This window comes from Ranitomeya variabilis, chromosome 4 (genome assembly GCF_051348905.1).
Source record: "Ranitomeya variabilis isolate aRanVar5 chromosome 4, aRanVar5.hap1, whole genome shotgun sequence".
NCBI lineage: Eukaryota > Metazoa > Chordata > Amphibia > Anura > Dendrobatidae > Ranitomeya > Ranitomeya variabilis.
The window spans coordinates 380,995,971-381,014,618 of NC_135235.1; the positions used below are offsets into that span (position 1 = coordinate 380,995,971).

The window sequence follows — 18,648 nt, forward strand, 5'->3', positions numbered from 1 at the left end:
ATGGGGGCTGTGCTGCATTACATTCTATGGGGGCTGTGCTGCATTACATTCTATGGGGGCTGTGCTGCATTACATTCTATGGGGGCTGTGCTGTGTTACATTCTATGGGGCTGTGCTGCATTACATTCTATGGGGCTGGCTGCATACATTCTATGGGGGCTGTGCTGTGTTACATTCTATGGGGCTGTGCTGCATTACATTCTATGGGAGCTGTGCTGCATTACATTCTATGGGGGGCTGGCTGCATTACATTCTATGGGGGGCTGTGCTGCATTACATTCTATGGGGGCTGGCTGCATTACATTCTATGGGGGCTGGTTGCATTACATTCTATGGGGGCTGGCTGCATTACATTCTATGGGGGCTGGCTGCATTACATTCTATGGGGGCTGGCTGCATTATATTCTATTGGGGGCTATATTACATTCTATGGGGGGCTGTATTACATTCTATAGGGGCTACATTATATTCTATGGGGGCTGTATTATATTCTATGGGGAGGTGGGCTGTATTAAATTCTATGGGGGGCTGTATTACATTCTATGGGGTGCTGTATTATAATCTATAGAAGGGCTACATTATATTCTATGGGGGCTGCATTATGCTCTTTGAGGGGGCTACCATATATTATATATGCAGGGGCTGCATTATATTCTCTGGGGGTTACATTATATTCAGCACAATATATTATGTGGGGTGGCTGCATTATACTCTGAGGTGGCATCATTATACTATATGTGGGCTGCATTATACTGTATCGAGGACTATAGGGAATGCATTATACTATATGAAGAACTATGGGGTGTATTATACTATGGGAAGTGAATTGTACTACATCGATGACAATGGCAGCACATTATACTATATGGAGCACTATAAGGGATGTATTATATTATTTGGAGGACTGAGGAGTGTATTATACTATATGGCGGAATTGCAGTGTATTTTAATATATGGAGGACTATGAGGAGTGTATTATACTATATGGAGGACTATGGGGAGTGTATTATACTATATGGAGGACTGAGGAGTGTATTATACTATATGGAGGACTGAGGAGTGTATTATACTATATGGATGACTGAGGAGTGTATTATACTATAGGGAAGACTGAGGAGTGTATTATACTACATGAAGGACTATGAGGAGTATATTATACTATATGGAGGAGTGTATTATACTATATGGAGGACTGAGGTGCACATTATAATATATGGAGGACTATGGGGTGTATTATACTAAACAAGCAAAATGCTGCCTATTCATCGAGTGATTGGATTGTTTATGTGGGAACAGCAATCCTTGTTCTCAGCAGCACATTGCCGGTGTAAACTGCAGATATGCTGCTGATAACATGATACTGTCTGGGGACCGATTTATCTAATTGTGATTGTTCTGTTCCCTTCATTCTTTCTCAGTTGGTGTAAAGAGGCCGGGAAACAAGCGAACGACTTCACTATTGTCGATCACACTCGTTTAGTGGCCTGAGATCAGCGCATGTAAACACAACAGAAAGGCTTCGCAGGGAGACCAGGCAAGGATGGTGACAGTAGTTGTAGTTAGCACCCGGCGCTTGGGAATAGCGCTAACTCTACTGCTTTTCCCAGCCTCCAAAGCATTTATTTCTGGTATGTGTAATGATTTTTAGGGTTGATGTCAGCTGCGTAACGTCAGCTGCTATCAATCCCTGGTGTAATTAATGGAGAGGTGTCTATCAGACACCCCCACTATTAGCCCAGACCTGGAGAGACCCAGCGACTCTGAAGAGCGGTGACGGTAGTAAAAATACCGCTCTTCACAGTCGGCGAGCTCAGCGCAAGATCTGGAATATCTGAAGAGCGGTGACATTACTGATGTCACCGCTCTTCAGAGTCACCAGGTCTCGTGCTGCGCAGCGGAACCAAAAGTGGCTGTAGGCAAAGTTTATGGAGCATCAGAATGAGATTCCATAGCCTTTGGTCATCTCAATCCCTTCATTATCTACAAGATCCAGTTATGTAGGTAAAGCAGCGGCTTTTCTTGGTAATGCAACTAAAAGCAATAAATAGGACTGAGCTGTAATGCTGGATACAGCTGTAATTATATGTTATAAAGTCGTGTTACACTGCCCTCACTTCTTGTAACCTACAAGTGAACAAAGATATTATACAGTCACCATGTGACAAGTGGGCCTGTGTAACTTCAAATGCCAGGGCTGAATTTTAGTCCCAGTCCAGCCCTGAGCCCCATATATTGCTCCATACAGTATTATGAGCCAAATATATTGCATCATTCCTAAAAAACAATAAATAATCAAATACTCACCTCTCATCGTTTCCCACTGCCAATGCTCCAGCGTCCCCTGCTCTGGTCAGGTCTCCTCAGCGTCTTCTGATTCTCTGTGACGTCTCAGTGCAGAGGTCGCGCTGTAGTGACATCAGTGCGACTTCTGCACGTAGACGTCACAAAGAGTCAGAAACTCTGAGCAGCAGACACAGGAGCACTGGCAGCGGGAAAGGGGGAGAGGTGTTTGAAACAGTTTAAGGGGCAGGGCGGCCGGTGCCAGCGCTGGCATCGGGTTACCCTGACTACCTGTAGGGCGCCAAGTCCCAGATTGTAAGCCAGCTGGTGATGAGCAGCAGCTGCAGGCAGGTCAGCAGCAGAATGCTAGCACTCCTCTTCATGTCTGACTTGTACAGGCCCACATGCAGGTGTGCCTCCACTCCATTATGGCAGCATAGCTACCGGACACCCTCCAGGCTCCGACTCCTCTTCCGGGACAGGTCCTATTTGTACTGTGCATGGCAGCCTTATTAGCGCAGTCCAAACTTCAGGGGTGGGAGGAAAATTCACAGACGGTGCTTTTTTCTGCCGAACGCTACAGATAGCAGAGAAAAGCACCAGGATTTTATGAACTGTCCTTCAATTTATGGACAATGGAAACTATGGATTATATAGCAAAAATCTGCAGACAGGTTCCTTTAAGAGATTCCTCGAATTATTTACTTTTTAGTGATGTACAAGAAGTCCAACCCTCAGCCAGATATATTATGAAGGCATCCTCCTGATTAATCTGTTGCACATTATAATACTAGCATACAATTCAATTGATATTAAAGAGGCCCTGTCACCACGTCAAAAATGGCCATTGATTTGTTTTTATTTTATTTGCACTACTCCCCTGTGCAATTCACTTTTTGTATTTTTTAAATCCGCTATATGGTTTCAGACAAAGGGGCCTTTTTATTTTATGTTAGTTTTTATGGTCTTTGTCAAGGGGGCGTGGCTCACAGGATAATCAGGCTATGTGCACACATTGCGGATTTTGCTGCGGATCTGCAGCTGAGGGTCCGCAGCAGCTTTCCATGAGTTTACAGCACAATGTAAATCTATGGAAACCACAATCCGCAGTGCCCATGCTATGGAAAAAAACGCGTGGAAACACTGCGGGTAACATTCCGCTGGATGTCAATTCTTTGTGCGGATTCTGCTGCGGTTTACACCTGCTCCATAATAGGAATCCACAAGTGTAAAACCGCAGGTGGAATCCGCACAAAATCCGCATAAAAACCGCGGGTAAATCCGCAGGTAAAACGCAGTGCCTTTTACCTGCGGATTTCTCAAATCCGCTGCGGAAAAATCCGCAGAGCTCAAAAGTACGTGTGCACATAGCCTTATTCAGAGAAGACAAAAAACACATCCACAGAGAATTCTATGAGCCAGGCACGATATCTCTGGAACTGTATGGTTGATTTAAAAAAAAATACAAAAACCATAATACTCAGGGGAGTAGCAGAGACTGGCCACTGGCCACAAAAACTGGCCACTTTTGACCTGGTGACAGGTCTTCTTTACTAGAGCCCTAGCATATCTGAAGGCAGTGCTACAATTTGTATAAAGATCTTTTATAAGTTAGTTGTTAGGGCTTTCAGTGTATATAGGCTCACATTAAGCTTTGCTATGTAGCTCTATGATTTCTCTGTCTGTTCGTACCTGGAATATTACATTAATATTACAGCAGTTTATATTCTTATATGATGGGGTCAGCGCCTTCCTAAAGAGGGGTTAGGTTGTGTCTATAATGAAGCTGTCTCCCAGCTCTAAGACAAGAAAAAGAAGCTGGAAGAGCAAAAGTAAGATTTTCTGCATGTCTCATGTTTCTCCATTACCTGTAATTCATGTAGAAGGAAACATTGCCTTGACAATTACCTGGCTGTGGGCTTGCTGACCTCTGCTTCATCTGCATTGTCTTTGGCAATAGATTGAGTAAGGTCTTCTTCACTTCTGTGATCCACATCAGTGACAGCTGGTATTTCCTGGCTTCTGACTATGGCTTCACATTTTCTTTCTGTGAGACTAGACAAGTCACCTGCGCTTTCCTCTTGGGCTGAGAAACTTTCTTTAGCTCCTGATTCTTCACCATCTAACACTGCGGACTCTTCATTTGATGGTAATGCATCTCCCTTTTCTGCATCCTCTATTCTAGCTTTTCCTGATTGTTGTGCTTCTGGTTGCGTTGGTGCTGCCTGCTCATCTCTTTGCTGCTCCCCATCCAGTACATTATCTTGGGCCAGATCTTCATTAGTTGGATTTTCTGTAGGAGGCGTTGTATCACTTTCTTGCAACCCTTCAATTGTGTTAATTGTACTCTCACCTGTGGCCTTTGAAACATTTTCACTTGCTTCTTGTTCCTCTGCTAGAACAGAGGGTTCTTCGTCTGCCATCTCTATGTAATATTTCTGTTACAAAAAAGTAATAATATTAACAACTTTTCAGCATCTATCAGAAAATGTACTTCTCTCCTGAGCAATTTCTCCTCTACTTATCAGCGGGCATGGTGGGTAGGGTATCTATTTTTATTCAGGATTAGCCGGTTTTATCCTTCTTCCTTAGCCAACCCCTCTCCCTGCCAGCTGTCACCTTGGAAGGCTAAAAACAGTTCTGCACTACGCTACTTGTCACTGTTCTCTGGATGTAACCATAAATAATGCAGAAACAAAACTGTGTGTTTCTGTAGGTCACAAGTAGAAGATGGGAGCCAGTGATATGGGCACATAAAAATAGGCATTACGCAAACCTGAATCACAGACAGGCTCCCTTACTGCAAATACTGGGATTTCATTCTGAAGAGCAGCAGAATTTCAGAGAAAATATACTTTAGGCCCCCTTCACACTTCCGTGTTTCCGGGACATGTGGAGTCCATTTTCACATGTACTGGAGACATGCACACGCACACGCACACCCATTCTAATTTATAGGGCTGTGTATATGTCCATATTTTCATATGGACTGTGTGCCCATGTGACCCACACGTAGACATGTACAATAAGTACCGCACATATTCACATGGATGCATAAAGTGTGACAAGTACCGGAATAGAATGCAGAATAGTAATTACCAATGTTTAGGTGTTAAAGATGTGCAAAGATACCAGTGAAATGTCCCGTGGGTCTGAGAGAGAGAGAGAAGAAAAAAAAAAAAAAAAAAAAAGTTATTGGGGGAACGGGCCCTTTAAAAGCGCAGACAGGGGCTCATGCATGCACACCTGACCGCCTCGCCAACCAGGGCCGGCGTTACCATCTAGATCATGGATAAGCAGGGGGCACTTGCCATCTCAAATACTCATATATCATTGTTCCCCGCAGCTCCAGTGTCTTCAGCGTCTTCTGACTCTGTGACGTCTCAGGGCAGAGGGAGCGATGATGTCACTACAGCATACCCTACAGCAAGAGGTGAATATTTCATTTGAATTTTTCATTATACTGTATGGAGCACTATATGGGCCCATTATACTGTATGGAGCATTATATGGGCCTATTTTACTGTATGGAGCATTATATGGGCCTATTATACTCTATGGAGCATTATACGGGGCCCATTATACTGTATGGAGCACTATATAGGGCCATTATACTGTTTGGAGCATTATATGGGCCCATTATAAGGTATTGAACATTAACTTGGACCCATTATACTGTATGGAGCATTATATGGGACCATTACACCATATGGAGTGTAGCGCCCCCACTGCCGCAGGGCCGAGGGGTACCCGGTACCAGGCCTCTGAGTCTCTGCTCTGGGGTTGTCACGGTGGCTAGGCCCGGTCCGTGACCCTGCCGAGGGGCGTACAGTGATAGATATGATGGTAGTGGTGGTGGTGGTGCGGTGCAGTAAATAACGAGGACACCAGGTTGCAGTCTCTTTACCTCTTTACTGAAGATCTCTGGGTCCTCAGTCCGGAATACGGTTCACCAGGCTGCGCAAGTCCAGCCGGTCCAATGGCACCTCCAGAGTTCTCTTTGCAGGTGGAAATCTGTGCCTTCCTGCTAGCGCTATGTGTTGTGGTCCTCCCCTGCTGTGCTTACGGGATAGTACCCCACAACTGTTGTGTCTGTTTCTGATGTTCCCTCACAACTCGTTCGGATGATGTTCTTCTCCTCCGTCCCTCCCTGATGTTCTGGTTAAGACGGCACCCGTATGATGAGTAGGCTCGGAGCTCTTCCGGGACCCTAGAGTCGCCCCTCTCCTAGTGCGCCCCCCATGTCTTCATAGGTGATGTATGTGAGACAGCCCGCCTGAGACTGACTGTCCTGCCGTTGGTTTGAAGTATTGCTTGGAGCTAGATATATATACTTCCTCAGCGTTCCGGACGCCGGTTGTGCGCCTCAGTAGAATGTTGCCTCGGTCTTACAGCACGACTCCTACTGGTATTTCTCCTCTTGCTTTGATCTCGTTTCTCACTCAGCACAATATATCTCGCTTCTAATCCTTCCTTAGGGCACCGCCGCTATGCTGAGCAGGCACGGTCCCGTGATGTTCTTTCTTGTAGCCAGGCCTCTGACCGGGTCCCAAACCTGACAGGGACCCTACCGAATCTTCCCCCACAACACCCTCTGTCACAAGGTGTTGCCTGGTTCTAACCAAGTCAGCTTTCTCTCTCACTTCCTGCCTGACCCCCAGTTTACCCACAGTGGTGAGGAGTGGCCTAATAAATAGCACCCTTAGCTCCCCCTGGAGGCCCGACTGTGAAATGTATTGGTGTATGTGATACCTGGTCAGATGAACTCCTTCAGTGCCATCAGACGTACCATAGCCCCCCTTAGCGGCGGAGCCACAGTACTGCAACGACCAGGACTCTGGGGCGCTGCATGGAGCATTATGTGGGAACCATTTTTCTGTATGGAGCAACATATGGGGCCCATTATAGGAGCACTGTAAGGAGCACTATACTGGGGCCATTATATACTGTATGGAGCAATATGGGGGCCATTATATACTGTATGGAGCAATATATGGGGGCCATTATACTGTATGGAGCAATATATGGGGGCAATTATATACTGTATGGAGCAATATGGGGTCATTATATACAGTATGGAGCAATATTGGGGCCATTATATACTGTATGAAGGAATATATGGGGGCCAATACCTAATGCATGGAGCAATATATGGGGGACAATTGTCCTGTATGGAGCACTATATGGGTCCATTATACTGCATGGATCTGTTTATGGGAACCATTTTACTGTATGGAGCAACATATGGGGTGCATTATAATGTATGGAGCATTACATGCGGGCCATTATATATTGTATGGAGCAATATATGGGGCCATTATATACTGTATGGAGCAATATATGGGGTCATTACATACTGCATGGAGCAATATATGCAGCCATTATATACTGTCTGACGCAATATATGGGACCATTATACTGTATGGAGCAATATATGGGGGCAATCATATACTGTATGGAGCAATATGGGGTCATTATATACAGTATGGAGCAATATTGGGGCCATTATATACTGTATGAAGCAATATATGGGGGCCAATACCTAATGCATGGAGCAATATATGGGGGTCATTATATACTGTATAGAGCAATATATGCAGCCATTATATAGTGCATTGAGCAATATATGGGGCCATGATATATTTTATGGTGCAATATATGGGGCCATTGTATTGTATGGAGCATTATATGGGAGCTATTATGTACTGTATAGAACAACATATGGGGCCATTAAAATGTATGGAGCATTTTATGGGGGCCATTATATATTGTATGGAGCTAAAAATGAGGCCAGTAATCTGTATGGAGTTATATATGAGGCCAATATTTTATATGGAGCAATATATGGGGGCATTATTATATATGAAGCAATATATGGGGCCATTATTCTGTATGGCGCAATATATAGGGGACCATTGTCCTGTATGGAGCACTATATGGGCCCATTATACTGCATGGATCATTATATGGGAACCATTTTACTGTATGGAGCAACATATGGGGTGCATTATAATGTATGGAGCATTACATGCGGGCCATTATATAGTGTATGGAGCAATATATGGGGCCATTATATACTGTATGGAGCAATATATGGGGTCATTATATACTGTCTGACGCAATATATGGGACCATTATACTGTATGGAGCATTATATGGGAGCTATTATATACTGTATGGAGCAACATACGGGACATTATACTGTATGGAGCATTTTATGGGGGCCTTTATATACTGTATGGAACAATATATGAGGTAATTGTTCTGTATAGGGCTATATATGAGGCCATTATTCTGTATAGAGCAATATATGGGGGCCATTGTCCTGTATGGAGCACTGTATGGGCCCATTATACTGTACTAGATGGTGGCCCAATTCTAACGCATCGGGTATTCTAGAATATGTATGTATGTATGTACGTCGTGCTGTGAGTGGGGGTTAAATTCCGCGCCAATATCGCTGATTGGTCGCTGCCAGCCTGCCACGACCAATCAGCAAAGTGTGGCTGAAATTCCGCACCAATTCGCGGCCAGACTGCGTTTCGCTGATTGGTCGCTGTTGGCCGGGTACGACAAATCACCAAAGTGGTGTTTAAATCCCGCGGCAATATCGCTGATTGGTCGCTGCCGGCCGCGTAGTATATAGTACAGCCACGTAGTATATACAGTAGCACAGTGATGTAGTACATAACACAGCCCACGCAGTATATTGCACAGCCACATAGTATATTGCACAGCCACGTAGTATATAGCACAGGCACGTAGTATATAGCACAGCAATGTAGTATATAACACAGCCCACACAGTATGTAGCACAGCCACATATTATATTGCACAGCCATGAAGTATATAGCACAGGCGCGTAGTATATAGCACAGCGATGTAGTATATAACACAGCCCACGCAGTATATAGCACAGTCATGTAGTATATTGCACAGCCACGTACTATATAGCACAGGCATGTAGTATATAGCACAGCAATGTAGTATATAGCAGCCACGTAATATATAACACAGCCCACATAGTATATAGCACAGCCACATAATATATAGCAGCCACGTAGTATATAACACAGACAGCCATGTAGTATATAGCACAGCCACGTAGTAAATAGCACAGGCACATAGTATATAGCACAGAGACGTAATATATAGCAGCCACGTAGTATATAACACAGCCCATGTAGTATATAGCACAGCCACGTAATATATAGCAGCCACATAGTATATAGCACAGCCAAGTAGTATATAGCAGTCACGTAGTATATAGCAGCCACGTAATATATAGCAGCCACGTAGTATATAACACAGCCCATGTAGTATATAGCACAGCCACGTAATATATAGCAGCCACATAGTATATAGCACAGCCAAGTAGTATATAGCAGTCACGTAGTATATAGCAGCCACGTAATATATAGCAGCCATGTGGTATATAGCAGCCATGTAGTATATAACACAGCCCACGTAGTATATAGCACAGCCCACGTAGTATATAACACAGCCCACGTAGTATATAACACAGCCCACGTAGTATACAGCAGTGTGGGCACCATATCCCTGTAAAAAATAGAATAAAAAATAGTTATATACTCACCTTCCGTCGTCCACCGAAGCTGTCCCGCTCCTCACGATGCGGGGCCAGCAGCTTCCGTTCCCAGTGATGCATTGTGAAATTACCCAGATGACGTAGTGGTCTCGCGAGACCGCTAAGTCATCTGGCTAATTTCGCAATGCATCTCTTGGAACTGAAGCTGCCGAGAGCATCGGGAGGAGCGGGAAAGCTGCAGAGGCGACGGAAGATGAGAATAGCCAGGTTTTTTTTTTAATTATTATTTTTAACATAATATCTTTTTACTATTGATGCTGCATAGGCAGCATCAATAGTAAAAAGTTGGTCCGGGATGGGGCGACACACTGGAACTGACAGGAGGGCCGCGACCAATCAGCGACGCGGGATTTCCGTTACAGACCGACAAACAGATGGAAGTACCCCTTAGACCATTATATAGATAGATGGTTATTATATGGGCCCATTATAGTGTATGGATCATTATATGGGAATAATTTTACTGTATGGAGCAACATAAGGGACCCATTATACTGTATGGAGCATTATATGCGGGCTATTATATACTGTATGGAGCAATATATGGGGCCATTATATACTGTATGGAGCAATATTTGGGGGTTATATACTGTATGGAGCAATATATGGAGCCATTATATACTGTATGAAGCAATATATGGGGTATTATACACTGTATGTAACACTATATAGAGGCCATTATATACTGCATGGATAAATATATGGGGGCCATTATATACTGTATGGAGCAATATATTAGGTCACATACTGTATGGAGCAAAATATGTGGCCATTATATAATGTATGGAGCAATATATAGGGCCATTATATACTGTATGGTGTAATATATGGGGCCATTATACTGTATGGAGCATTATATGGGAGACATTATATACTGTATGGAGCATTATATGGGGGGCCATTATATACTGTATGGAGCAATATATGAGGTGATTTTTCTGTATAGAGCAATATATGTGGGGGCATTATCTGATATGGAGCAATATAAGGGGCATTATTACGGGAAGAGGCCCAGGATGGGGACATTATTACTGGAAGGGGCCCAGGATGGGGATATTATTAAATAAAGGGACCCAGGATGGGGACCGTATTAAAGTGAAAATAGCAGTCCATGATAAGGGCAACATAAAGGGGTTAAGGATCTGGGACTTTATTAAATAACTAGATGGTGGCCCGATTCTAACGCATCGGGTATTCTAGAATATGCATGTCCACGTAGTATTTTGCCCAGTCACGTAGTATAATGCTCCATGCAGTTATGGACCCCTAGATGCCCCATATAATGCTCCATGCAGTTATGGCCCCATAGATGCCCCATATAATGCTCCATGCAGTTATGGCCCCATAGATGCCCCATATAATGCTCCATGCAGTTATGGCCCCATAGATGCCCCATATAATGCTCCATGCAGTTATGGCCCCATAGATGCCCCATATAATGCTCCATGCAGTTATGGCCCTATAGATGCCCCATATAATGCTCCATGCAGTTCTTTATGGCCCCATAGATGCCCCATATAATGCCCCATATATTGCTCCATGCAGTTATGGCCCCATAGATGCCCCATATAATGCTCCATGCAGTTATGGCCCCATAGATGCCCCATATAATGCTCCATGCAGTTATGGCCCCATAGTTGCCCCATATAATGCTCCATGCAGTTATGGCCCCATAGATGCCCCATATAATGCTCCATGCAGTTATGGCCCTATAGATGCCCCATATAATGCTCCATGCAGTTCTTTATGGCCCCATAGATGCCCCATATAATGCCCCATATATTGCTCCATTCAGTTATGGCCCCATAGATGCCCCATATAATGCTCCATGCAGTTATGGCCCCATAGATGTCCCATATAATGCCCCATATATTGCTCCATGCAGTTATGGCCCCATAGATGCCCCATGTAATGCTCCATGCAGTTATGGCCCCATAGATGCCGCATATAATGCTCCATGCAGTTATGGCCCCATAGATGCCCCATATAATGCTCCATGCAGTTCTTTATGGCCCCATAGATGCCCCATATAATGCCCCATATATTGCTCCATGCAGTTATGGCCCCATAGATACCCCATATAATGCTCCATGCAGTTATGGCCCCATAGATGCCCCATATAATGCTCCATGCAGTTCTTTATGGCCCCATAGATGCCCCATATAATGCCTCATATATTGCTCCATGCAGTTATGGCCCCATAGATGCCCCACATAATGCTCCATGCAGTTATGGCCCCATAGATGCCCCATATAATGCTCCATGCAGTTATGGCCCCATAGATGCCCCATATAATGTTCCATGCAGTTATGGCCCCATAGATGCCCCATATAATGCTCCATGCAGTTCTTTGTGGCCCCATAGATGCTCCATATAATGCCCCATATATTGCTCCATGCAGTTATGGCCCCATAGATGCCCCATATAATGCTCCATGCAGTTATGGCCCCATAGATGCTGTTATGATCTGGTGGCCTAGGAGCGGCATGAGACGTACTCTGGAGAATGTGGTAACTGTACTGACCGCAGACCCTGGACTTAACACCGCAACTAGAAGTAGCCGTGGGATGTACCTACCAATCCTAGACACCTCGACACAGCCGGAGGACTAATTAACCCTATAGATAGAAAAGGGAAAACTATCTTGCCTCAGAGAAAATTCCCAAAGGTCAGGCAGCCCCCCACAAATATTGACTGTGAGAGGAGAGGAAAAAACATACACAGGCTGAAAACAGAATTTAGCAAAGGAGGCCAATCTAGCTAAAATAGGAAAGATAGGACAGAGAACTATGCGGTCAGTATTAAAATACTATGAAATGTCCACCACAGATAATACAAAAACTCCACATCTAACTAAAGACATGGAGGGTAAATCTGCCTCTCCAGAGATTCCAGCTTGGCTGCATAAATCCTTACACAGATAAAGCTGGACAAGAAAAAATTCCGTTACCATCAGTACTGTACAACCTAAATTTCTGTTATCTGTGACCCTGATCTGCTCATTATCGTCATTTTCTGTCATGGCATTTGTGGATTCAGGCACCGCTTTAAATTTAATGGACTTAGAATTTGCCAGACGTTGTGGTTTTCCCTTACAGCCTTTGCGGAGTCCTATCCCTTTGAGGGGCATTGATGCTACACCATTGGCTAAAAATAAACCTCAGTTTTGGACACAGTTAACCATGTGCATGGTGCCAGCCCATCAGGAAGATTGTCATTTCCTGATGTTGCATAATTTGCATGATGCTATTGTGCTGGGGTTTCCATGGTTACAGGTACATAATCCGGTGTTGGATTGGAAATCTATGTCTGTGACTAGTTGGGGTTGTCACGGGGTTCATGATGACGTTCCTCTGATGTCAATTTCCTCCTCCCCCTCTTCTGAAATTCCTGAGTTTCTGTCAGATTTCCAGGATGTTTTCGATGAGCCCAAGTCCAGTTCCCTTCCACCGCATAGGGGCTGTGATTGTGCTATTGATTTGATTCCAGGCTGTAAGTTCCCTAAGGGCCGACTTTTCAACCTGTCTGTGCCTGAACATGCCGCCATGCAGAGTTATGTTAAGGAGTCTTTGGAGAAGGGGCATATCTCTCTTGGCACGCTTAGGGCAATCAGAAATAACATGAGCAGAATCGCCGCAGTAAAAACACAACCTATTCTGACGTCTGAATCCTTGGCGTTCAGCTCTAGACACAATCCTATCACACTGCATAGGCTCAGGACTCGGCTCGGAAGACAACGCCATAGTGTGCACCACTCTGCGCTCACGCAAGCGCCGATCAATTTGAATGGCCAGAGACATAGAATCACTCAGACCTACAGGCGTGGGGAACCCCACCATAACATCTTTAACAGATTCAGAAAGACCCTTTCTGAAAATTGCCGCCAAAGCATCCTCATTCCACTTAGTAAGCACATACCATTTTCTAAATTTCTGGCAATATGATTCTGCCGCTTCTTGACCCTGACACAGGGCCAACAAGGTTTTCTCAGCATGATCCACAGAATTAGGTTCATCATACAATAACCCAAGCGCCTGAAAAAAGGTGTCTACATTAAGCAAGGCCGGATTCCCAGATTCCAGGGAAAATGCCCAATCCTGAGGGTCGCCACGCAACAGAGATATGACAATTTTTACCTGCTGGATGGGATCACCAGAGGAACGGGGCTTCAGAGCAAAAAACAGTTTACAGTTATTTTTAAAGCTCAAAAATTTGGACCTGTCCCCAAAAAACAGATCGGGGGTAGGAATTCTAGGCTCTAAAACAGGAGTCTGCACGATATAATCAGAAATACCCTGTACTCTAGCAGCAAGTTGATCCACACGAGAAGCAAGTCCCTGAACATCCATGTCAGCGCCTAACTCCTGAGCCACCCAGAGATAAAGAGGGGAAAAAAAACACAACAGAGTACAGAAAAAAAAAATGGCTCAGCACTTTCTTTCCCTTCTTTTGAGATGTGGTTAACTCATTGTTGGCCAGTTGTACTGTTATGATCTGGTGGCCTAGGAGCGGCATGAGACGTACTCTGGAGAATGTGGTAACTGTACTGACCGCAGACCCTGGACTTAACACCGCAACTAGAAGTAGCCGTGGGATGTACCTACCAATCCTAGACACCTCGACGCAGCCGGAGGACTAATTAACCCTATAGATAGAAAAGGGAAAACTATCTTGCCTCAGAGAAAATTCCCAAAGGATAGGCAGCCCCCCACAAATATTGACTGTGAGAGGAGAGGAAAAAACATACACAGGCTGAAAACAGAATTTAGCAAAGGAGGCCAATCTAGCTAAAATAGGAAAGATAGGACAGAGAACTATGCGGTCAGTATTAAAATACTATGAAATGTCCACCACAGATAATACAAAAACTCCACATCTAACTAAAGACATGGAGGGTAAATCTGCCTCTCCAGAGATTCCAGCTTGGCTGCATAAATCCTTACACAGATAAAGCTGGACAAGAAAAAACATGCAATGCACTGAACAATGAGGCCCACAACATGTGGGCAGAAAAACAAGCAGAACTTATCTTGTAGAAATGAACTGCAAGCAGGAGCGACCAGGAAGAGATGTGAATCCTCCAGAAACAATGAACAACTGGCACTCACTAAAGGGTGAAGCCAGACTAAATAGCCCCGTCCGAAGTGGACGCACCTGATGACTGCTGTGAAGGACAAACAGCAGCACTACCACTTATAACCACCGGAGGGAGCCCAAGAGCAGAACCCACAACAGAATTCACAACAAGATGCCCCATATAATGCTCCATGCAGTTCTTTATGGCTCTATAGATGTCCCATATAATGCCCCATATATTGCTCCATGCAGTTATGGCCTCATAGATGCCCCATATACTGTAATGCTCCATGCAGATATGGCCCCATAGATGCCCCATATAATGCTCCATGCAGTTATGGCCCCATAGATGCCTCATATAATGCTCCATGCAGTTCTTTATGGCCCCATAGACGCTCCATACAGCATTGTGCCACATGTAATGCTGCTGCTGCAATTAAAAAAAAAAAAATCACATACTCACCTCTCGTCGCTGCTCCTCAGCGTCCCGTCTCTCCGCACTGACTGTTCAGGCAGTGGGCGGCGCGCACACTAATACGTCATCGCTCCCTCTGACCTGCACAGTCACTGCAAGAGGACGGGAAGACGGAGCGGCGCCCGGCGGATGGAATGCGGACAGGTGAATATGAAATACTCACCTGTTCCTGGCGCTCCTAACGCTGTCTCTGCCTGTCCCATGGTACCGCAGCTTCTTCGCGCCTGCGCGAGAAGGACCTGCCATGACGTCACGGTCACATGACCGTGACATCATGGCAGGTCCTTCTCATGAAGGCGCGCAGGGACTGTGATGACGTCGCGGTCACATGACTGTGATGTCATGGCAGGTCCTTCTCGCGCAGACACGCAGGGCCTGTGATGACGTCGCGGTCACATGACCGTGACGTCATGGCAGGTCCTTCGCGCATACCATCCTTGCCACCGAAACCTGCCGGCGGAAGGTGAGTATATAATGATTTTTTATTTATTTTATTATTTTTAACATTAGATTTTTTTACTATTGACGCTGCATAGGCAGCATCAATAGTAAAAACTTGGTCACACAGGGTTAATAGCGGCGGTAACGGAGTGAGTTACCCGCGGCATAACGCGGTCCGTTACCGCTGGCATTAACCCTCTGTGAGCGGTGACTGCGGGGAGTGTTGGGCGGGCACCGGGCACTGACTGCAGGGGAGTAGGGAGGGACTATTCGGACTGTGGCCGTCGCTGATTGGTCACGGCGGCCATGACAGGCAGCTGGCGAGACCAATCAGCGACTTGGACTCCATGACAGACAGAGGCCGCGACCAATGAATATCCGTGACAGACAGAAGGACAGACTTCTAGAAAGACGGAAGTACCCCTTAGACAATTATATAGTAGAAGGGGTGACATAATTTCTGTATGGGGGTCAGGATGAGCAACATACGTTATTGATTTATGGTGACACGTGGAGACATAATTACTAATGTGGTCAATCGGGAAATTATTGCTGCTATAATTTACTGTGTTCCATTGGGGGGAACGAAAGGGGGGGTCCTGTTACTGTGCACGATGGCACTATGTTGCTTTTTTTCTTCATCTGACAGTGTAGAAGTTGGGAAAAAAGTGGGAAATGTGCTCTGGAAGAAGTGATGTCGATTTGCACTGAATGAAGAAGAAAAGTGAAGATAAATGGTATCAACTACAGATGTCACTGGTGAGTCAGTGTGGTACCTGTACACTGACACTATACACTTTATACAGAGCTCCTGTGTATAATGAAACTGATGCTCACTGTTTTACCTGTACACTAACACTATATACAGACCTCCTGTGTAGAATGTCACTGGTGATCACTGCATTTGCTGTACACTATATACAAAGTTTCTGTGAATAATGTCACTGGTGATCCCTGTATTACCTGTACACCGAAACTATATACAGAGCTCCTGTGTATAATGTAAGTGGTGATCACCGTATTACCTGTATACTGACATTATATACAGAACTCCTGTATATAACGTCACTGGTTATCTCTGTATTACCTGTACATTGACACTATAAACAGAGCTCCTATGTATAATGTCACTGGTCATCTCTGTATTACCTGTACACTGATACTATATACAAAGCTCCTGTGTATAATGTCACTGGTGATCACTGTATTACCTGTGCACTATATACAGAGCTCCTGTGTATATTACTGGTGCCCACTGTATTAGCTGTACACTGACACTATATACAGAGCTATTGTGTATAATGTCACTGGTGATCACTGCATTACTGTACTACCTGTATACTGACACTATATACAGAGCTCCTGTGTATATTACTACTGGTGATCAGTGTATTACCTGTATACTGACACTATATACAGAGTTCCTGTGTATAACATCACTGGTGATCACTGTATTACTTGTACACTGATACTATATACAGAGCTACTGTGTATAATGTCACTGGTGATCACTGCATTACCTGTACACTGACACTATATGCAGAGCTCCTGTGTATAACATCACTGGTGATTACTGTATTACCTGTACACTGACACTGTATACAGAGTTCCTGTGTATATTACTACTGGTGATCACTGTATTACCTGTACACTGACACTATATACAGAGCTACTGTGTATAATGTCACTGGTGATCTCTGTATTACTTGTACACTGACACTATACACAGGGCTCCTGTGTATAATGTCACAGGTGATCACTGCATTACCTGTACGCTGACACTATATACAGAGCTCCTGTGTATATCATCACTGGTGATCACTGTATTACCTGTACACTGACACTATATACAGAGCTCCTGTGTATAACATCACTGGTGATCACTGTATTACCTGTACACTGACACTATATGCAGAGCTACTGTGTATAGTGTCACTGGTGATCTCTGTATTACTTGTACACTGACACTATATACAGAGCTCCTGTGTATAATGTCACTGGTGATCACTGCATTACCTGTACACTGACACTATATACAGAGCTCCTGTGAATAACGTGACTGGTGATCACTGTATTACCTGCTCACTGACACTATCTACAGAGCTACTGTGTATAATGTATGTGACGCTAGTCACTTCTCAAGGCTAAGCTGTAAGTCAGAGTGGTCAGGGAGCACAAAGTCAGAAGCCAGGAGGGTACATCATAAACTGAAGGAAGAGACAAAAGTGTAGTCAGGTAACGTTCCGAGGTCAGAGTACCGGGAGGATAATGAATCAGAGCTCAGAAGATGAATGTATCTCTGGCAGTGGTCTGGGAGATGCTGCTCAGTTAAGTAGGCATGGCCATTACCTGGGATAGTGAACACCTTAGACTGCCGATGCCTCCCAGTCACAGATTGGCTATTTGAGTTCTCAATCAACACAACAACAGCTCAGCACGCCCCTGAACCAGACTGGATGGTCATGCGGTCAAAGTACTGACAGCTTCAGCACGCCCCTGTTCCAGATTGGACAGCCGAGCTGTCAGTAAATGCATCCCAGACACCTTGATGGGTGGAACCGTGACAATGTCACTGGTGAGTCACTGTATTACCTGTACACTGACACTATATACAGAGCTCCTGTGTATAATATCACTGGTGTTCACTGTATTTCCTGTACACTATACACTATATACAGAGCTCCTTGTGTATAATATCACTGGTGATCACTGTATTACCTAAAGGTAATACACCTGACACCTCACCTGACACTATATACAGAGCTCC

The 18,648-nt window shown here is 44.6% G+C and overlaps 1 protein-coding gene across 2 annotated transcripts in view; it reads right to left on the reverse strand.

The window, feature by feature from the left end:
- SMTNL1 (smoothelin like 1) overlaps window positions 1-4,801 on the reverse strand; it is a 384,545-nt gene extending 379,744 nt beyond the window's left edge. For both annotated transcript variants that reach the window (XM_077250807.1, XM_077250806.1), the window contains exon 1: window positions 4,189-4,801. In XM_077250807.1, coding sequence (XP_077106922.1) covers window positions 4,189-4,703 — 515 coding nt within the window. In that variant the 5' untranslated portion in view covers window positions 4,704-4,801. The remainder of the gene's footprint in view (window positions 1-4,188) is intronic.
- Between the last annotated feature and the right edge of the window lie 13,847 nt (window positions 4,802-18,648).